Source organism: Mobula hypostoma, chromosome 18, assembly GCF_963921235.1.
Source record: "Mobula hypostoma chromosome 18, sMobHyp1.1, whole genome shotgun sequence".
NCBI classification, from domain to species: Eukaryota; Metazoa; Chordata; class Chondrichthyes; order Myliobatiformes; family Myliobatidae; genus Mobula; species Mobula hypostoma.
In genome coordinates, this window is record NC_086114.1 from 54,573,355 (window position 1) to 54,596,056 (window position 22,702).

The 22,702-nt window shown below is 43.2% G+C and overlaps 1 protein-coding gene across 1 annotated transcript in view; it reads right to left on the reverse strand.

The window, feature by feature from the left end:
* man2c1 (mannosidase, alpha, class 2C, member 1) overlaps positions 1 to 22,702 on the reverse strand; it is a 123,471-nt gene that overhangs the window by 73,232 nt on the left and 27,537 nt on the right. Inside the window, exons 7-8 of the mRNA XM_063070910.1 lie at positions 15,570 to 15,676; positions 1,752 to 1,862 (exon numbers count right to left, since the gene is read on the reverse strand). Of these exons, the coding sequence (XP_062926980.1) occupies positions 1,752 to 1,862; positions 15,570 to 15,676 (218 nt within the window). The remainder of the gene's footprint in view (positions 1 to 1,751; positions 1,863 to 15,569; positions 15,677 to 22,702) is intronic.

A 22,702-nucleotide genomic window follows, 5' to 3' on the forward strand; every position in this document is an offset into this window, starting at 1 on the left:
GAAAGGATTCGATGCCTGTTCACCTAACCCCAGTGCAAGGTTGGTTTGCTCCAAGCGCTGAGCCGATTTTGTGAGATCAAGAACAGCCTAGGGCGGGGCAGTCAGGTGTATCGGGCACCAGGATCCAGGTCCTAGAACGTGACACTACTCGCTGCTTGGACAATTTAAATGCTGGCCCAGATAGACTGGAATCTAACTGTGTTGGGTCGGGCTGTTTTTGTCCTCTCTCCTGTGAATATTTATTCTTTCTCCATGGAGTTAAGGCTGTGAACTGATCCGGCTGCCGTGCGTTTCTGCCCTGCTGGTGTGATGAACTGGGGACCAAGGCTCTCGGGCCTACTCCGACTACTCCAGGAGTGGATCTACGACCCAGTCTGGATTGGGATGCTGTTGGCTTGCTTCTATTGTTTGCGTGATGTATATGTTTTTTTTCTCTCTCCCTCTTTCTCTGCAAAGTGGTTTTTGGTCTTTTTTTATTGGGTTATTCGGGTCTCTTGTTTGTGGCTGCCTGTAAGCAGACAAGTTTCAAGGTGTATGTATACTTAATACATTCTTTGATTATAAATGTGTTTTGAATTCTTTGAATGAGGGCATACTTCAATCTCTTCAGGAAGTGTAGACACTGCTATGCCTTCTTGACTGGTGAGGAGGTGTTGTGGGTCCAGGTTAGATCATCCATTACATGCACATACTCTGCACTCTCTCCACGCCAGAGTGAGTGATGCTCAATGGAGAGTGACCAACCTGTGCCTTCTTGAAGTCCACAATCATCTCCTTTGTCTTGTCCATTTTGAGACTCAAGTTGTTGTCTCACACCATTTGACAAGTCTTGCTGTACATCCTCTCTGTATGCCAATTCATCATTGTGGCTGATGAGGCTAACCGCTATCAGTGGACTTGATGATGAGGTTTGAGCTGGATCTGACAGTGCAGTCACGAGTCAGCAGCGGGTAAGCACACAGCCCTGGGGGCACCAGTGCTCAACATGGCGCTTGAGATGTTGCTGCTAACTTGGACTGACTAGGGTCTTTCCATCAAGAAGTCCAAGATCCAGTTAGGGAAAGGGGTGTTGAATCCCAACGAGGACAGTTTACCCACCAACCTGAGGCTAATGAACAACATCCTGGAGTATGAGGCACCATTTTCTAGGTGGGAGAGGACAAAGTGAAGGACCGAGGTTATGGCATCATCAGTGGGCCAGTTTGAACGGTAGGCGAACTGGAAAGGGTCCAATGTAGCTGGAAGATGGGATTTTATACAATCATTACCAGCCACTCAAATCACTTCATAATTGTAGAAGTCAATGCCACTGGGCAGTAATCATTTAGGCCAGTTACTGTCACACTCTTGAGCACCGGAATAATGGTGGCTGCCTTGAAGCCTCTAAGCACAGTAGACTATTCAAAGAGCTATTAAAAATGATCATTAAGACTTCTGTTAGCTGAGCCGCAGTCTCCCAGCATCTGACCAGCTTTGCGTGAATTTACCCTGGCTAGGACTTTTCTCACCTTGGCTGTGGCCAAAGAGGGTGCCTGCTCCTCAGTGTCAGTGTCAAAACATGCATAGAAGGTAATCAGCCTATCAGGAAGGGGTGGTGTCACTATTGTTGACACAGAGGGTGTACTTGCAATCCGTTATGGCTTGTATACCTTGCCACATGCACCACACAGCAGCAAAGGTAAGATGACATTTAATGTGATTATTGCTAACTAGAGCATGCAGTATTTTCTAACCATAGTCTGATACTTTACCATCTCTACCCAGGTGCCTCCTACGACGATGAACTGCCCTTTCTGAGAATACTCCTGGATTTGTGCATACAAGCCTGGGTACCAGTTCTTTACCCACTCCAGCTGTTGTGCCTGGTAAAGAGTGAAATGAAGTGTTAATAACTTTGCTAATTAAGCATAACCATTTCTTAAGTGCCAGAGTACTTCATAACTACATGCATATATTTAATATTTTGCCTGATAATCAGAGTTGTTTTGCTACATTAAAAACAAAGCTTGTCATTAGATATAGACCTTGCACATGGTGAATCATCCCAAGATGCTTTTCTACAGCAGAAATACAATAGAAGTTGACACTAGTTCAAAAGTGGAGAGATCCAAGAGGTAGGCAAGGAGGAAAGAGAATATGCTCTGGAAACAGTATTTCCAGATGGTTGAAGGCAGGGTCACCAGTGATGGAAAGCGACTGCATAATTTTTCAAGAGAGCAGATGGAAGGCTTGTAAAAGATTGCAGAGTTGGAGAGGAGAAGGGACATGCAGAAATTTAAACTGGTATAAGAGCTTCAAAAACAGCCATTTAGGCTGCACTGCCTTCTAATGTTGAATTTTAAAATGGGAAATATTGCTGGTGTAGGAGATGGTGTGGATCAGCTGACCTGGATAATGAGAAAAGTGGAATGAGGCAGGTTAGGATACAGTACATTTACTCCCAGCTAAAATCAGAATGAATGCATATCAGTATATTGCTGGCTAACTGTGATTATGCCAAACATACCCTAGAAGGTCAGCAAATATAAAAAAAATGGCTTTATGCTTGAGGTTTTGAGGAAAAAACTCAAGAGTATAAAATTTCAGAGCATAGAATCTGAACGGCACAAAGGCCATCTTACCTAACCAAATCTATATTTTCTTTGTGGACCAATCTAGTCTGTTTTGTTTCCCTGCAGCCCCACAAGTTATCTTCCATTATCAGCACCCAATTTCATGAAAATCATGATCAAGTTGGCTTCCATGACCCTTACCAGCAGCAAGATCTAGATCACAACTGCTCTGTACAAATGCTGGGGAAACATACAAGGTCAGGCAACATCTGTGGAGTCAAAGGAAAGGTCAGGATAACAGGTCGTAACTCGCAATGTTGACCTCTGCCTCCAGAGTAGCTGCTGGCTGAGTTTCTCCAGCATTTTGTTTTATAATTGAGATTACAGCATCTGCAATCTCATGTCTGTGATTAAAAATAAAATTCCCTCACATGTCCTTATTCTTTTGTTCATTTTATTAAATCTGAATGCCTTAGTCCATGCACCATGATAGACACAGCTCAACTCTGTTTACTCTAACTAAGCCTTTAGTGAACTCATACATTTCTAAAACTCGTCTCTGACACTTCCTTATTCTGGTAAAGAAACACAATCTCCTGCTGTCTAATCATGTCATGAAATCGCTCATCCCTGAACATTTCCCATAAATTCATTATTTTTTTAAATTTCCAATAAAATTGATAGCTGTCAATTAATCAATAGTGACTATCGTTTATTTAGAAGCTCCATTCTGAGAATGAGCACTTTGTACTGTGCCATAAACATAAGCTGAAGAATTCCTGAAAGTGAGTCTGTATGTTGTAGAATCACTGAAACTATCCAGCCAATCCAGGAGTCTGACCAAGATTGTTTCATGTCATTTCTTGTACTCAAGTGTAAAGGAGAACAAAGTAATTGTTACTCTGGATCTAATATGGCACAAAAAAACCCACAAAAGATAAAGAACACAATAAATATAAATACATAAGACAGATCATATACATAGATTGACTGTACATCCATAAAGTGACACTAGGCACAGAAGTGTCTGTACACAAGATGATTCTGAGAGGAAGAAAGAAAGAAGTGGTGGTTGGGGGTGGAGGGTAGGTTAGTTGGTGAAGGTGTTGATCAGCCTTACTGCTTGGGGAAAGTAAATGATTTTGAGTTTGGTGGTTCTGGTGTAGATGCCGCGTAGCCTCCTCCCTGATGGGAGTGGGACAATCCCTGAGCAGGGTGAGTAGGCTTGTCGATAACGTTACTGGACCTTTTTCAGCACGTTTCTGTATACCAGTGATGCAGCTTGTTAGGATGACCTCTACTGCACATCAGTAGAACGACATGAGTATGGATGTGATTAGTCCAGCTCTCTTCACCGTCTTCAGGAAGTAGGAGTGTTAGTGAGCTTTCGTGACTGTGTAGGATGTATTCTGGGACCATGAGAGGTTATGTGTGATGTGCACTCCCAGGAGTCTGAAACTGCTTACAGTTTCCACTGCTCCTCGTTGTATATAGTTCACGATTATTTGCACTATCGTTTTGTTTGCTTTTTGATTCTGTACAGTGGGAGCTCAGGGAAACCGGCATCAAATTCCCTGTATGTGTCCACGTACTTGGCGATAATAAAGGATTCTGATTCTGAGCCACTGATGTAAAGACAGGTGTGAGTTGTCCTGAAGTTGATAACCATCTCCTTTGTCTTGTTGACATTGAGGAAGAGACCAAAGGGCAACAACTGTCCCTGAACATGGTGGTGTGGGACCCAAGGCAACACACACAAAATGCTGGAGGGACTCAGCAATTCAGGCAGAATCTGTGGAAATGAACAGTCGGGACAAACCCCTTCTTCAGGATCCAAGACAACTGTACTTCCTGCTCAACGGCAGTAGGAGGAGAGGGAGGTGGGTCAAACGCAGGCAGATGGGACAAGCTCAGGTAGGGATCTTGGCCGGCACAGAGTAGTGGGCTGAACACCGACTTGTTTTCTGCTCTCGAGCCTTGATACTTGAATCTGGTTTGAAGTCCACTGCGGCACCTTCTCTTTCTACGATGGACGACCTTCATCTGCTTCAAGGTGCCAAATTCACCACAAGTTCAAGTTTAAATGTCATTCAACCATACACATGTATACAGTTAAATGAAACAACATTCCTCTGGGACCAAGGTGTAAAATAGTACATATAGTCACACACAGCACACACAGTTACGATTAAAAAATAGTCACAAAATAATATTAACACAAGTCCCTGAGTGGCTTGGCCTTAAGATTGATGGTGCATATGATGTTGTCCTGCGGCCATGTTTCTGCAAGAACAAATATGCAGCAGCTCCTCATCTCCCGCAGCCGCAGACAAAGCCAATCCAGCTTGGATTGCTGGACAGCAGCACCGATAGGATAGCCTGTAACTCAGCACAGATTCCAACGCGCCCGCCATGCTATTGTTCTCTCCCACACTGCCTCCAGCACCTCCTCACATGCGTGGCTGTAACAGGTGATACTGCAGTACGAGAACCTGGCCCTTGGGCACAGATTCCAGCGTGCTCGTGAGATGGCAAACAGTGAGAGGAGAAGAATTACAAAGTTTTGAAAGGTTCCCCTTCTCATTTAGGCTTAACGATGAAGACTGATTGATGTACGGTAGAGGAAAGTACATCCCAGCTCAGGAGGAATGACCCAACTTCCATACAAAGTTCTTCAAGAACAAGGGGGAATATGACCTCTACCACAAAACAAATAGAAAAATCAGTATCCTGCATGAAGAATTTGCACACTACTTCTATATAGGCATCCGTTAGTCTCGTGAGACCATGGATTTGTGCCTTGGAAGGTTTCCAGGGCGCAGGCCTGGGCAAGGTTGTATGGAAGACCGGCAGTTGCCCATGCTGCAAGTCTCCCCTCTCCATGCCACCGATGTTGTCCAAGGGAAGGGCACTAGGGCCGATACAGCTTGGCACCGGTGTCGTCGCAGAGCAATGAGTGGTTAAGTGCCTTGCTCAAGGACACAACACTCTGCCTCAGCTGAGGCTCGAACTAGCGACCTTCAGCTCATTAGACCAACGCCTTAACCACTTGGCCACTTCTAATGCAAAATGAAATACCAAAGGTCTGGAATCAGAATAGTAAGGTTTAAGTGGGAGGTGATTGCCCCAAGTGTATAACTATGAAAATGACACTGATGCACTTCCTCTACGTCATAAAGGAGGCTTATGTGCAGTGTTGCCCAAGAGTATTACAATACTCCTACTTTGTTGGCTAGCTAGGAGGAAGGTGGATTAAAATTCACTGTACTTCCTATGGTTGTGCATCACATGGTGAAGGCCATCATAAGTCTAGAGAAGGCAGAGAGTAATGCTCAAGGTTATGAGGAATAAGCAAGGGAACAGAATCAGAGCTCTTTCAGATCTGGCACAGACACAATATGCATTCTCCCAGTGCAGTGACCATGTAGCGAGTAAGAGGGAGATGTTATTTTATAAGTTTCTTGGTTTGATTTTAAGACTAACAGTGTAATGTGAAGAACCCTGATCTTGAAGAAATTTATATGGAAGCAGATGAAGGGTTTTGACCACAAGACTCTTGGGTCATTCCTCCTGAGCCAGAATGTACTTTCCTCCACCATACATCAACCAGTCTTCATTTTTAAGCATAAATGAAAATGAAAATCAAATAATCTAGCACCAGCATCTATTCCTCGATGTGATCTGAAGAATTATAATGTTTGTCTTAAACTTCAGATTAAAGTTAAATTCTTTTAATCATTTAAGTTTAAAACTAGTGATGAGAAAATAGTAAACAAGTAGTCTTGGAATTCAGTTAAATGAGACACCATCTGGAACTGGTTAATAACATTCTCTGGATGATGTGTTCACAGAATGTCATGTAATCAGCCAGAAATATAGTACAGGCACTTCAGCCCAGTGAATCCATGTTGACCATCGAGCAACCAATCTTACACTAATTGACTCTAATACATTTTTATTTCCCCTATGTTCCTATAAAAGCTATCCTGTACAGCTGGGTAGTTTTTATGGGAATGTAAGGTGAAAAAAAGGACATAAAAAGGTTAAGCTACCAATTGACAAATTTCGAGGAAGAGGGAGGAAACGAGTGCACCAGTGGTAAACCTTGGTCATATGGAGAATGTGTAAACTCCACACAGCCAACACCTGAGGTCAGGATTGAACCTGCGATACTGGAGCTGAGCCAGTAGCTCTACAACCTTTGCCAATATACTGTCCAATCATGTAGATACTCGGGAACATGCGCTTAACTGAGGTAAGGGAGAGAGGATACAGGTGTCCCCTGCTTTTCGAACATTCGCTTTACAACACCTCGCTGTTACGAAAGACCTACATTAGTTACCTGTTTTCGCTAACAGGTGTTTGCACTGTTACGAAAAAAGGCAGCGCGCGCCCTGAGCAGCCAAGCTCCTCCCCCGGAACGGCATTCGAGCGGGCATTGCTTAAACACATGCCAGTGAGCATCTGTGCTTTATGTCGATTTATTTTGAGCATCCGTTTGCAAGATGAGTTCTAAGGTATCGGAAAAGCTTAAAAGAGCTCGTAAGGGTGTTACACAGCGTAAAACTAGACATAATTAAGCATTTTGACCATGGTGAACAAAGTAAGGACAAAGTGAGCTTGGCTTGTGGAAGCTGACGAAGATGATGTTGAAGAGGTTTTGGCATCCCATGACCAAGAACCGATAGATGAAGAGCTGATGCAATTGGAAGAGGAAAGGATAACAATCGAAACCGAATGTAGTAGCAAACGGAACGAAAGTGAAGTCATCCAGGAACTGAATGTGAAGCAATTGCGTGAGATTTTCGCTGCAATGATTGCAGAAAAGTACGACTTTAATTTTGAAAGGGTACGTAGGTTTAGGGCATATTTACAAGATGGTTTGAGTGCTTACTAAGAACTGTATGATAGAAAAATGCGCGAGGCTAGCAGTCAAGCATACTGTCGTTTTTCAAGCCTTCCACATCAGCCACAGCAGACGACGAACCTCAACCTTCGACATCGAGGCAGGCAGACATAGAAGATGACCTGCCTGCCCTGATGGAAACAGATGATGATGAGATGACACCTCAGTGTCCCACCACCCCAGTGGTCCCAACCTCCGGGCCGCGGACCGATAGATTGCCGCGAAGCATGCAGTGGTGCAGCAGTAGCCTGGACACACCCAGCACATCTTTAAGAGAAAAAGCCAAAATAAACAAGCATATAATTAGGTGCCGCCCGGCATGTAATTAATTAGCTTGTTTATTTCAGCTTTTTTCTTAAAGATGTGCTGGGTGTGTCCAGACTACCGCTGCACCACTGCATGCTTCGCGGATCGGTATCAGTCGGCGGCCTGGAAGTTGGGGACCACTGCACCACCCCAACCTCCGATGACTCAGCCTAACATACCATCATCAGTGTGCTCGGCGCTGTCTTCCTGATTCCCGTAAGTGATACTACACTGTACATACATTATTTCTACTTTACACGCATATAGGCTGTGTATTTTTATGTGTTATTTGGTATGATTTGGCAGCTTCATAGCTTAAAGGTTACTGGAGAGAGTGTTTCTGCCAAGAGCGCTTGCGCCGTGTTTCTGCCGAGAGCGCTTGCCTGAGATTTTCGCTACGGTGGACAGTGTGGCAATGATTGTAGAAAAATATTTCTACTTTATATAGGCTGTGTATTTATCATATCATTCCTGCTTTTACTATATGTTACTGTTATTTTAGGTTTTATGTGTTATTTGGCAGGTTATTTTTTGGGTCTGCAAACACTCACAAATTTTCCCATATAAATAAATGGTAATTGCTTCTTCGCTTTATAACATTCCGGCTTACGAACCGTTTCATAGGAACGCTCTACCTTCAGATGGTGGGGGAAACCTGTACTTTAAAAATGTTCTAAGAATGGAATGAAAGGACACTTTATTGGAACTAATGGATCAGTGACATGTGCAATAAGTAGTTCAAGAAACTTCTGAAAGGAGGAGGGAGAGTGAGACAGGCTTAGGAATCCAGAAGGAATTATTGCAGGAGCCTCAACCCTCACACTTGCCCAACAGGTACAACATTCTAGCAGCTTTTTGTAGATTCGGCAGGTAGATGAGCACATTAATCTCAGGACCATTGTATAGAGACTGTTGCAAATTGGGGATTGACAAGTGTTTTTGGGAACAGTACAGTGATAAAATCTATACCCTCCAATGTGAGTGCAAGTCCCAAATACTTGTGCTTCCTGACCAGTTCCATAGTTAAAACATCTCCTCAGGATTATTGATATTGTGTAGCCAAGTTTCCATCAAACTCAATATATAAGTTTGCTGATGACACAACAATTGTAGGCCGTATCTCGGGTAATAATAAGTTTGAGTACAGAGAGGAAATTAAGAACCTGGTGGCATGGTGCAAAGACACTAACCTATCCCTCAACATCAGCAAGACAAAGGAATTGGTTGTTGACTTCAGAAGGAGTAGCGGACCGCACGACCCCATTTACATCGGTGGTGTGCAAGTGGAACAGGTCAAAAGCTTTAAGTTCCTCAGGGTCAATATCACAAATGACCTGACTTGGTCCAACCAAGCAGAGTTCACTGCCAAGAAGGCCCACCAGCGCCTTTACTTCCTGAGAAAATTAAAGAAATTTGGCCTGTCCCCTAAAACCCTCACTGATTTTTAAAGATGCACCATAGAAAGCATTCTTCTAGGGTGCATCACAACCTGGTATGGAAGTTGTCCTGTCCAAGACCGAAAGAAGCTGCAGAAGATCGTGAACACGGTGCAGCACATCACACAAACCAATCTTCTGTCCTTGGACTCACTTTACACCGCACGCTGTCGGAGCAGTGCTGCCAGGATAATCAAGGACACGACCCACCCAGCCAACACACTTTTCGTCCCTCTTCCCAACGGGTGAAGGTGCAGGAGCTTGAAGACTCGTACGGCCAGATTTGGGAACAGCTTCTTTCCAACTGTGATAAGACTGCTGAACGGATCCTGACCCGGATCTGGGCCATACCCTCCAAATATCCAGACCTGCCTCTGGGTTTTTTTGCACTACCTTATTTCCCATTTTTCTATTTATGATTTATAATTTAAATTTTTAATATTTACTAAGTTTTCCTATTTTTAATATTTAATATTTGTAATCCAGAGAGCAGAAAGCGCAGAATCAAACATCACTGTGATGATTGTATGTTCTAGTATCAATTATTTGGCGACAATAAAGTATAAAGTATATTAGCATTGGTTTTGGTTTATTATTGTTGCACGTACCAAGGTATAGTGAAAAGCTTGCCTTGCTCACTGTTCTTACAGATGAAATCCATACACAGTGCATCACAGTAGTACAAGGTAGAGCTATAGCACAATACAGAATAACATACAACAGCTACAGAGAAGGTGCAGCACAGTAAGGCAGTAAGGTGCAAGACTGTAATGGGATAGATTGTGAAGGTCAAATCCCAAAGGTCAAAGAGTGAAGTTGGTGAGTTCGGAAATTGAGGCCCAAGGGGAAGTCAAAGGCCTGATGTCTGTGAGTCCGCAGCAGTCCATCCTGAGGATAGAGGTAGGGGTGAGAGAGAGGGGGAGACAGAGCACGAGAGAGACAGAGTGACGAAAGGGGATTGCTTTGCTTTTGTTGTTCACGTAAATTTATTATCAAAGTACTTTTATGTCACTGTACACTATCCTGAGATTCATTTTCTTACAGGCATTCAGAGTAGCACAAATAAATACAACAGGATCACTGAATAACTACACACAAACTGACAATGCGCAAAAAAAGACAAACTGTACAAATAGAAAAATAAATGCTGAGAATGCGAGTTGTTGAGTCCTTAAACGTGAGTCCGTAGGTTGTGGAAATCAGTTCGGTGCTGAGGTGAACAACGTTACCCTCAGGAGCCTGATGGCTGAAGGGTAATAACCATTTCTGAATCTGGTGATGCGGGATCCAAGATTCCTGCACCTCCTTCCTGCTGGCAGCAGCGGGAAGACAGCGTGGACTGGATGGTGGGGACCCTTGATGATGGGTGCTGCTTTCTTGTGGCAGCACTCCTTGTAGATATGCTCACTGTGTTGTTGTTCCACGTGTTGTTCTGTTGAGCTTGCAAACGTGCTATGTTGGAACCAGAATATGCGCCTTCAGCATATCCTTACGTTGTGATAGTTATTAAAGCTTTTCACTGCATCAATGTACATGTGGCAAGCAAGTGAATCTGATTGCAAGGTCAAGTCTATCCTATCGTACAAGGGAAATATTCAATTGTCTCATAACAGCAGATAGAAGCTGTCCTTGAGCTTAGTCAAATCCAATGACTTAAGGCTACAAATAAAGCCATAAACTAAAAGTATTCTAAAAAGGTTCTGGGTAAGGAGACGTTTTTTTGAAGTTCATGAAAAAGGCAATGTATTAGTACAGGTAGCAAAATAGGTAAGGCGATACTCTGTCAGGAAGAAAGTGCACTCTTAACAAAGTTGATGAGTGAGTAACACATTTAAAATTCTTAGTGATCTAATAATCATTAGAAACTCAGTTTCAAATTCATAACAGTTATTTCAGAAAACCTTTAGAAAAGACAGGCAATTTTTAAAAAATAGAATGCGGGGACAAAGGAACTCAAATTTTAAAGACTAGGGTAGAGGATTGAAGCTCAGAAAATCAAGTAGAATCAGTCTGGGTGGAACTAAGAAACAGCAAGGTGAAAGAAGGCATTGGTGGGAGTTGTACATGCTTGCTACTCCTCCCATTTTATTCCTTATGGAGTATAAAAACCAAATACTAAGTGGGGTTCTTCAAATTGTGCCAGAAGTTATTTATTTGAGAGAAGTACATGCTTAAACGTTTTTTCAGTAATATAAGAATGTCTTTTTCAGACTAAAGGCTGATTTATACTTCTGCGTAGTAGCCTACGCCGTTGTGAGCATTTATACTTGTGCGTTGGTATGTCTGCATCGCTCTATAATTCACTGCCAAAACGCTAGTTGGCGGTGGGATTTCTATGCCACTGTGTTGAGTTTCTTCGTGTTGAAACTCAACAAGAAGAAACTCAAACTTCAAACAATGGCGACTGAAACTGAAGGCGGGTGAATTTTCTGTGCTTGTCCGGCCACTGAGAGACATGGACGAGGAAATGCATTTAAAATATTTTCAGATGTCAGCAGGTAGATTTGACGATTTGGTTCATCGTCTCCAACCAGTTATTTCGCATCAGTGTACGCACAGTATACTCAGAGACAGGTAATCACCATTCGAGTTTTAGCTTCAGGTGGAAGTCAAGAGGCTGTAGCAGCTAGCTGCAAACTGGCATCAAGCACAGGGTCCTCCATAATTTCGGAGGTCTGTAAAGCTTTATGGAAAGCATTGCAGCCAGAGTTCCTTCCCTGCCCTTCAGTCGCGCAATGGGAAGCTATTGCAGCGTAGGAGGAAATGCGATGCTACCAAGTGGATCAAGCACAGTTGTTGCGGTCTGCGTCGCTGCGACATGTAGTTACATTTTTGAGGAAAAGCATGTCAGGCTACGGCGTAGGGTATGCAGCTACGCCGTACCTAAGGTGTAGGTTTGACACAGAAGTATAAATTGGCCTTAAGAAGGGAAATCTACCCACCTATGTAGATTAACTATAGACACCGATTTTCTAAAATTTTGTGAGGTGAAGCCAACGTGAGTTGGAAGGAAAGTTATTAGTTCTTTCTCCACCTTTCGCTAAATGATGACAATGCTTAAGAGACATTTACACAGGCACCTGAACATAAAGGGAATTGAGGGATATAGACCAAGTGCAGACTAGTTTAAATTGGCATCATGGTCAGCACATTGTGGGCTGACTGGCCTATTTCTGTGCTGTACTGTTCTCTGTTTTATAATGCCCAGACTGGATGGAACCTTAAGCTCTTTGTACATCACTCCAGCTTTTTAGCAGCAACTCTTCCTCAAAGACAAATTCTGACAAGACTTCTCCAGACTGTAGAGGGGTGTACTTGAGTTCTAGTGGTTTCTGTGAGTTCAGAGTTGATAGCAGCGCTGGACTTCTTCCTATTAGAAGGGACGCCAACCCGATGTATGTCTTGTCTGCTGCGCTCAAGTTCCGTGGCCAACTGCTGCATTTCTGGTCCTCAGCTTTGCCTGTTTCTTTGTGCTTCCTCAGCCTGGACAGTGCATCTTGAAACTCCCATCTGCCACAAAACTTCTGTCTGGGAGAGAGCTTGCTGGTGCAGGATGACCACCTTGTGTCTTGTTGCTGCACTCACTCTTGCCATGGTGCAAGAATTAATGATTTTAAGGTTAAACTGTCACATCTGCCATCCCTCGCCTTTTAGTTTGGTTGTCCTTCGCCCAGTTTGATTCCTTCTATACCAGTTTCTGTTTCAGTTAATCAGTTTAGTTCATTCAACTCATTATGTCATTGATCATTAGCAACTGTTTGTTATCTTTGTTTAATCATGCACTGGGCTAATTACCTACAAAATAATCAAATTTTTAATTTGAAAAGTGATCATCACTTAATATGTTACTTCCTTTCACAAAATACAAAAATTTCTCTAAACATTTAATTTTTTGGAAATGAATGTTTGGAAATCTAAAATTTGCTCTTTTCTACTGACACACTAATGCAGAAAACAAGCAAAAAATATCTAAAACAAAACTTACATAAAAAATCTACGGTGCCTAAGACTCTTGCACAGTACTGTATCTTTCAATCAGATTGAATCTGATTCTCCAGAGAAAACGATCCAAGTTTTCCAATTTCTCCTTATAGGAAATATTCTCTAATCCATGCAACAGCCTAGTGAACTTTGCCTGAACCCTCTCCAAAGTCTCTACATCTTCCTTGTAATGGGGCAATTAGAAATGCACCAAACACTGCCTGACCATGGTTCCATACTGTTGCAAAGTGGCACCCTGACCTTTATACTCCCCATACCAATAATGAAGGCAGGTATGCTATTCATCTTCTTTACCACCCTACTACTTGCAGTGCCACTTTCAGGGAGCTGTGTGAATTGATGATGGAATGTTGGCATTATTTATCGCGGAACAACTTAGCTGACACTGCTGAAGGACAACATTTACTGCCTCCAAGAAGGTGTGGTGCACAATACTTTGAACCACTCCAATCCACACATGGAAGGCACAGCCGAATACTGACTCAGTGACAGGGAAGGAGTAGCGACACATTTCCAGTCCAGGTTGATGTGAGATATCACAGGGATTCTGGAAGTCATGCTTCCATTCCATTCTGCAACTCTCATTTTTCCAAGCGTAAGTCTGGATGACAAAGGAAGTTTATCATCTTATGCATAACCACGATACAACTGGTTCAATCATCTGATCTTGGCACAGGATGCGAACATCTTGCACTATGTCCTTGGGCAATAAGCCAAGAAGAAACCTACTCTGCAATCAAGGGTTAAGTTTATGGTTGGAGATAAATGAGCTGTATATTCATAAGTTGTAAATGATGCAAACAGTCTCAAGAATAATGTGCATTTTGAGAACTTATTTATTACTCTCTCTTGTGGTTAAGATCTTAATTTTAATGTTCACTTTCAAGAATATAAACAGTTATTAATCAAGCTTATTTTCTGGCACAGAAGGAAACCCAAAGCTCTTCAGGCGTTTGAAAGTAGAAGCTTGAGTAATGTATATCAGAAGAGAAAGACAGTTAACAGTTTCCACTGTTTACCAAAGTTCTAATGAAAAGAAAATCAAAGGCACTAGTCTCACGTCATATTTGCAAAGCCCAAAGCAGTATCAACTAAATTATTTCATAAGTCAAACAATAATTATTTTAATCTATTAATTTAGAAACAAAAACAAAACTTGAATTTGAACTTGAACCAAGTATCACAAATATATTTTGTTACGCACAGAATATTTTCCAGGGTGGGCTTGTGTCTGACAAATGATCAGAATTGGGTAACCGTGTGAGGTAGAGGTGGCTACAGTGAGCTTGTTAAACAACAGCAAAAATATTTGACCCAGTGCATCAAGTTTCAAGAGACAAAGGGCCAGTTTCTGAGTGGGACTGCTAACATTTAGTGGAATTATTGTCAATTTGGAGTTTAAGGAGGTTGAGGGACTGATGAGAGGTCCATAAAGGTAATAGCAAAGATGCAGATGTGATGCCGGTATAGAGAGATAATTATAGTCAGAGACAAATCCCCAAAGCAGGCCCTTCAGACTACCACGTCTATGCTGACCATTTTCCCACAAGAATTATGCAGAGATATAAGGACAAAGGAATCTAGGATGTGATGACGGTGAAGCAATATCCGTTGCTAAAATTAGCTCTGCATGGAGAAAGAGAGAGAGAGAGAGTGTGTGTGTGTGTGTGTGTGAGTGCGAGTGCGAGTGTAAGATATTGATTGGTAAAAGCTGGTATTTATTACCCACCATTAATTATCCACGAAGATTGTGGTGAAGCTTGTTCTTGAATTGCTGCAGAATAATGCTGGGAATGTGTCATGCATGCTCATATTTCTTTACCACACAGAAAGAAGCCATTTGTCCCATCAAGCATATGCCAATTCAAAATAAAGCAGTGCCCCATTGATTTTTCCCTGTTACCCACTTCCATTACCAATACTGCCAATCAGTTCTATCACTCACATAAACTAGAGGTAGTTTGCAAGGACCAATAAAGCTAGAAACCCATTCACCTTTGGCTTGTGGGAAGAAAGCAGGACACCTGGAGGAAATCACAGTCACAGAAAGAACATGCAAAATTCCACACAGATGAGCCCCCAGTTACTGAAGTTGTGAGACAGCAGCTCAGCCAGCTGTGCTATCTATTGCTAGGTGGGAAGTAATGAAGGAATGCTAATACATTTCCAAATGAGCACAATACGCCATGAGGGGAAGCTGCCCTTTTGTGCTTGGGAACCGCTAAAGAGATTCAACAATGTGCAAAACAGAGTGCCAAATGTTCTCGTGCTTTGATAGCTGGGAATGCTGTGAAATTGGTCATCAATGCACGATATTAAATAAAAAGAATTACATCAGAATCAAAATAAGAGAAATGTCCATTTTACCTGTGAACAAGTAAAAATGAAGTTTGGGTTTCTCTCCATCAGTCGCAGTGCAGACACCCAGCTCCGAGCACACTTCCGAATGGTCTCTTCATACGGCCATAACCAAGCTGTTTAATGGCAAAATAAACATTTTAGAAATGAGATGCAATCACATATAGGAGATTGACCAACCTCACCAGCCTTCCCAGCAATCAACAAATACAAGGTGCGGCAACTTAACTTTTTCACTCACACAAGAAAAAATTCATTCTCATGTTTTAACTTGACTTCTGCCTCAATAGGCAATTCCAAGAGGAAAAGCCTTCCCTCCATTAACCTTCCACACTCGTGGGAATGTAATGCCAAGTGAAATCAAACAGAAGAAAAGGTAAGGCAAGAGAGGTAATGCTGACCAGTCATTCGATAAATAGAAGCTACTTTCCCAGCAGAGGCATTGATTTGTTACAGCACACAAGGCCATTCAGTTCTGTGCCCAAGAGCAATCTCAAGAGTTCCAATCCATTTTCTTCCCACCACCCTCCCATTTGTAATCTTGCAATTTATTCTCTCTCAAGTGCCTATCAACTCCCCTTTTGCTAGCCACTTATCCATACCAAAGGACTACCAGAGAACCTAGCAGAGACCAGTGGAGTCACAGCAAGGATGTATATATTTCACACACAGCATTGAAGGTCAGGAAAGAATCTAAGAACCTGGAGCAGTAAGATAACAGCACAAACTGTCATGCACCGTGCACAATGGGCTGAATATCAGCCTTCTGTAGTGAGAAGTTTGACAAGGATAATTGATCAGTACCCCAATTTCATGTGTATCTAAATTCCTGACCTGAATATCGTTCCCACTTTTCCACAAGATTAGAGTCTATACATCAAAGCAACAATAATTTATTTTTGTTAAGCACTGGCTATGCTATACTTATGCCTGAGCAGTTTTGGCACCTTTTACTTTTACAGTAAGTGGACAGCAGAGGTGTCAAGATGATATCATAGTGGGAAAGGAAATTGTGGGTTTGTTTCAGCTGCAGAATAGAAAGCCAGAAAGAAGTTTAATTTTTTAAAAAATAATGACAAGCAAGGTGAAAGACTAATAGGATTTCTACCACAGCATCACTTTCCTACAGCAAGCCACATCACTCTATTTGCTTAAATCCAAAAGCTTCATCCATTCTGCTTGTATTAAGTAATCAGTGATTGAGCCTTTTCAGTAGGAAGGGACAAAGATATCCAGTCTCTGTATGAAGAAATTTGTTCTCATCTCAACTCTCAATGGCCCAACCCATATTTTTTTCTTTCACCCATTTCATTCCCTCCCTTCCCAGTTTCATCTACCTACTACCCATACACTTCACCCATCATCTCTCTTCGCCCCTCACTCCTTCTCTATCTGGTGCTGCCTTCCTCAACTCCAGTGGTGTCCATTATCACCTTCTTTACTTCTCCACAACTGACAGCTCTTTGTATTTCTGCTCATCTCCCTGCAGTAGTTGTCTTCAACCATCACACTCGTCTCCCCCACCTGGCTCCACATTCCTCTTTTGTCTGCCTCCAGGCATCTTGTCTCCGAACACCACACCCCTCAATCTGACTCGATCTATCCATCATTTTTCACAAACCATTCTGGCTTCTATCTCACCGCTCCCCCTCTTCTCGTTATACTAGCCATCTCCTCTCTCCAACTAGTTTCGATGTTGGATTTCTTCTCTTCCACCCCTCCCCCGACCCACCATGAGTGCTGTTCACCCAGCTGAGGTACTCCAGCAGATTGTTTGTTGCTCTGGATTCCAGCATCTGCAGTCTCTTGGGAGTCCTTGCTTTACAACAGTTGTCTCTGGTTCTAGGCACCCTAGTCAGGGGAAACATCATTCCTGCAACCACCATATTAGGTTCTCTCAGCATTTTCTACTGTATGTTTATGAGATCATCTCTTATTCTTCTAAATTGCAGAGAGAATTTGGTCCATCTGCATAATTTCTTTCTAAGGAAATCCACACCAGGAATCATCCTGGTGAAACTTGATTACACCATGCTAACACAACTATTCCTTCTGTGTATTAGAAGACCAAATCTTCACATAATACTCCAACAGTGGTATCACTAGGGCTTTATATAATTTCAATCAAACAAAATTTCAAAGTTGAAAGCAAGTTTATTATCAAAGTACACATATATACTGCCTTAAGATTTGCTTTCTTGCAGGCATACTCAGTAAATCCAAGAACATAACCGAATCTGTGAAAGACCAAACCCAACAAGATGGACAAACAACTAACGCGCAAAAGCAAACAGACTGTGCAAATACAAAAGAAATAAAAATAATACTAATAAATAAATAAGCAGTAAATATCAAGAACATCAGACGAAGATTTCTTGAAAGTGAATCCATAGGTTGTGGGAACAGTTAAGTGATGGAGCGAGTGAAGTTGAGTGAAGTTATCCCCACTGGTTCAAGAGCCTGATAGTTAAGGAGTAATAACTGTTTCTAAACCAGGCGGTGTGGGTCCTGAGGCTTCTGTACCTTCTTCCTGATGGCAGGAATGAGAGACAGCATGGCCTAGGTAGTAGAGGTCCTTGATGATGGATGCTGTTTTCCTGCAACAGCACTCCTTGTAGATGTGGTCAATAGTGGGGAGGGCTGGGCTGGACTGTATCTACTACTTTTTGTAGGATTTTCCATTCAAGGGCATTGGTGTTTCCATACCAGGCTGTGATGTATTAGTAAATATCATCATCATCATCATCAGCAATCACTCGTAGTGGGGTAAGATTCTTCTCCTGGTGGTTGATCTGGTCACTTGTGGGTCTTGAGATGACTGAAGAGGCCGATCCGTGATCCACAAGTCCTATTGCAGTGTTAGGTGTAGGTCACCAAAGTGGTGGTGGATGTACCTGGTTGGGTCTTTCCCAGCCACTCCTTACATTGAAGCCAACTAGACTCAGGGCAATGGTGGAGGTATTCTTCAAGCTGTGCAGTCCCCTCATAGACAGTCCTTCTCCGGCTTTCCCTGTCCTGTGCTAATCTCTCCCATCCATTCAGGTTGATGTGGCACTTCCTCAGGTGGGTCTTGATATTGTCCTTGAATTGCTTTTCCTGTCCTCCAGGAGTGCACCTTGCATCCTTGAGTTGGCCGAACAGGAGTTGTTTAGGGAGGCGGGAGTCAGGCATATAGATGATGTGGCCGACCCATCGCGATTGGTGTTGAGTCACAATTGTGGTTATGGAGTTAATGCTGGCTTTCTCCAGGATGCTGGAGTGAGTACACCTGTTCTTCCAGCTAACTCTCAGAATCTTTCGAAGGCATCTTTGATGGTAAGTTTCTAGGGATTTTATGCACCTACTGTATGTTGTCCATGACTCTGCTCTATATAGTAAGGCAGGGAGGACTATAGCTTTATAGACCAGAATCTTAGTGTTGGTCTTGATATCCCAATCTTCAAAAACACTCATTCAGAGCTTGGTAAAGCTCCACTTGCACAGCCTATTCTGCGATTTATTTCTAGGTCAATGCTGGCTCTTGAAGGAAGAAGCCTGCCAAGGTACGGGAAATTATCAGTGTTTTCCAGAGGGATGTTGTCAACTTGGATGCTTGGAGGTTTAGGAGCTTGATCTGCAGCAGGTTGGTGCAGGACTTGGGTTTTCTTGACATTTAGATCAGGTCCCAGGAGCCTGTATGCACTGCAGATCCCCCGCAGAGTGAGCTACGATGGCATTGTCATCTGTAAATGTACTCTCCACCACACATCTATAACAGTTTGCTGAAGTTTTAGATGTCGTGCCAAACCTTTGCCAATATCCAAGGAAGTAGAGGCGCTGCCGTGCTTTATTTGTAATGACACTTATGTGCTGCGCCCAGCACAGATCCTCTGAAACTATAACACTGAGGAATTTAAAGTTGCTGACCCGCTCCACCTCAATCCCCCAGTGAGGACTGGCTCACGGATCTCTGGTTTCCTCTCCTGAAGTCAATAATCAGCTCCTTGGTCTCGCTGACATTGAATGAGAGGTTGCTGTTGTGGCACCACTCAGTCAGACCTTCAATCTCCCTCCTGTACGCTGATTTGTCACTACCTTTGATTCAGCCAACAACAGTGGTGTTGTCAGCAAACTTAAATGTCTTCCAAAGTGTGCTTAGCCTCACAGTCATAAGTATAAACCTAGCAGAGCAGAGGACTAAGCACACAGCCTTGTGGTGTACCTGTGCTGATGGTGATTGTGGAGACGTTGTTGCCAACCCTAACTGACTGGGGTCTGCAAGTGAGGAAATCGAGGATCCAATCGCACAAAGAGGTATTGAGGTCAAGGTCTTGAAGCTTATTGGGTCTGCCAGGCTGTAGTCGATAAACAGCATCCTCATGTATGCCTCTCCACTGTCCAGATGTTCCCGTGTTGAGTGAATAGCCAAGGAAATAACAGCTGCTTTGGACCTGTTGTTCAGATAGGCAAACTGGAATGGATACAAATCACTTCTCAGACCGGAGTTGTTATGTCTCATCACCAACTTTTCAAAGCACTTCATCACAGTGGATGTAAGTGCTACCGAACGATAGTCATTGAGGTAGATTACCACGGTCTTCTTGGGCACTGGTATAACTGAAGCCTGCTTGAAGCAGGTGGGTACCTCAGACTGCCAAAGGAGAAGTTAAAGATATCAGTGAACACTCTAGCCAATTGATCAGCTCACATCTTTCTTTAGTACTTGGCCAGGTACCACAGTTGGACCGGATTCTTTCTGTGGGTTCACCCTCCTGAAGGATGCTCTCACGGCAGCCCCGGAGACTGAAATCACAGGGTCACTGGGGGCTGTGGGAGTTCGAGAGGATTCCTCCACGTTTTGACTGTCAAAGTAAGCGTAGAAAGTATTCAGCTCATCTGGAAACAAATGCTTGTAGTCACCTATGTCGCTTAGTTTCACTTTGTAGAAGGCAATAACATTCAAACCCTGTCACAGTTGTCAAGCACAAGTCAATTGCAACTTCACCTGTGAAATAACTGGAGATCATCCCCAGATCTCTTGTATCTCATTTGGTCACCAGGTCTGAATGCCGCCAATCTGGCTCTCAGCAGATTGCAGATCTCATGATTCAGCCAGGGCTTCTGATTGGGGAAGACTAAATGATTTTGTGGGGACACACTCGTCTACGACTGTTTTTATAATGAACGTGACAACCATGGTGTATTCTCAGATGAGTCCTTGAACATCTCAAGATTGGCTTGCCCACAGAAGGCAAAGAGTGGTTGTAGACAGGTCATATTCTGCATGGAGGTCAGTGACCAGTGGTGTGCCTCAAGGATCTGTTCTGGAACCCCTTCTCTTCCTGGTTTTTATAAATGACCTGGATGAGGAAATAGAGGGAAGGGTTGGTAAGTTTGCTGATGACACAAAGGTTGAGGGTGTTGTAGATAGTGTGGAGGGCTGTCAGAGGTTACAGCAGGAGACTGATAGGAGGCAAAACTGGGCTGAGAAGTGGCAGATGGAGTTCAATCCAGATAAGGGTGAGGTGGTTCATTTTGATAGGTCAAATATGATGGCAGAATATAGTATTAATGGTAAGACTTTTGGCAATGTAGACGATCAGAGGGTTCTTGGGGTCCAAGTCCATAGGACACTCAAAGCTGCTGTGCAGGTTGACCCTGTGGTTAAGAAGGCATACGGTGCATTGGCCTTCATCAACCATGGGATTGAGTTCAAGAACAGAGAGGTAATGTTACAGCTATATAGGACCCTGGTCAGACCCCACTTGGAGTACTGTGCTCAGTTCTGGTCACCTCACTACAGGAAGGATGTGGAAACCATAGGAAGGATGCAGAGGAGATTTACAAGGATGTTGCTGGATTGGGGAGCATGCCTTATGAGAATAGGTTGAGTGAACTTGGCCGTTTCTCCTTGGAGTGACGGAGGATGAGAGGTGACCTGATAGAGGTGTATAAGATGATGAGGAGCATTGATCGTGTGGATAGTCAGAGGCTTTTTCCCAGGGCTAAAATGGCTGACATGAGAGGGCACAGATTTAAGGTGCTTGGAAGTAGATACAGAGGAGATGTCAGGGGTAAGTAGTTGTTGTTTTTTAACGCAGAGAGTGGTGAGTCCGTGGAATGGGCTGTCAGTGATGGAGGTGGAAAAGATAGGGTCTTTTAAGAGACTCCTGGATAGGTACATGGAGCTTAGAAAAATAGAGGGCTATGGGTAACCCTAGCTAATTTCTAAAGTAAGGACCTGTTCGGCACAGCATTGTGGGCCGAAGGGCCTGTATTGTGCTGTAGGTTTTCTATGTTTGTGTTTCTATGTAACATGCCTAGCCATGCATGCATGTTACTCTGTAACGTGCCCAGTCCGCAGACTTGAAGCAATCCCATAGCCACTCCTCTGCCCCCAACAACTACCTTTCTGTTGTTCTCATCTCTGCAGACTTGCTCTATAGCGTCTGCCTGTATGCAGGTGGAGAAGGACAGCCAAGTGACCGGATTTCCTGAAATGTGGTCTGGGCATGGAACGGTTGGCATTCCTTACCGAAGCATGGCAGTGGTCTAATGTGTTGGAACCATAGTGTGCAGGTTATATGCTGATGAAGTCCCAGACTACGATTTGAAATGTGACAGGGTGGACTGTTCCACGTCTGCTGACGGCACCATACAATATCTCGAGTGCCTGATTACCACTGGCCTTTAGTGGTATGTCAACTGCAGTCAGGATTATGGAGGAGAACCCCCTTGGTAAGTACAATAGTTGGATTTAATCATCAGATGTTCCAGGTCAGGGAAACAAGAGTATGACAAAGCTGCCACATCCGAGCACCACAGAGAGCTTATCATGAAACACAGACTCCTCTTTCTGCCTTCTCTGAATCAGTTCAGTTTATCCCATGTATTGAGAAACCTTCCGATCTGATTGCAGAATCTGGTGAGTTTGGAGTAAGCTGTATCTCCGTGAAACACAGGACACAACAATTCCTCATTCCCTCTGATTCAACAATCTTTTCCCTTGTACTTAAATCTTCTCACGGTAGAGTTCTTAATTGTTGGCTGCTCCTGTATGTTTAATTTTAGCAAATCATGTAGAAGAGTGGCAGACTGATGAATGAAAAGGATCTTCTCTAATTGCAGGGCTACCCTAAAGGGCTTGGGAATTAAGTGCAGTC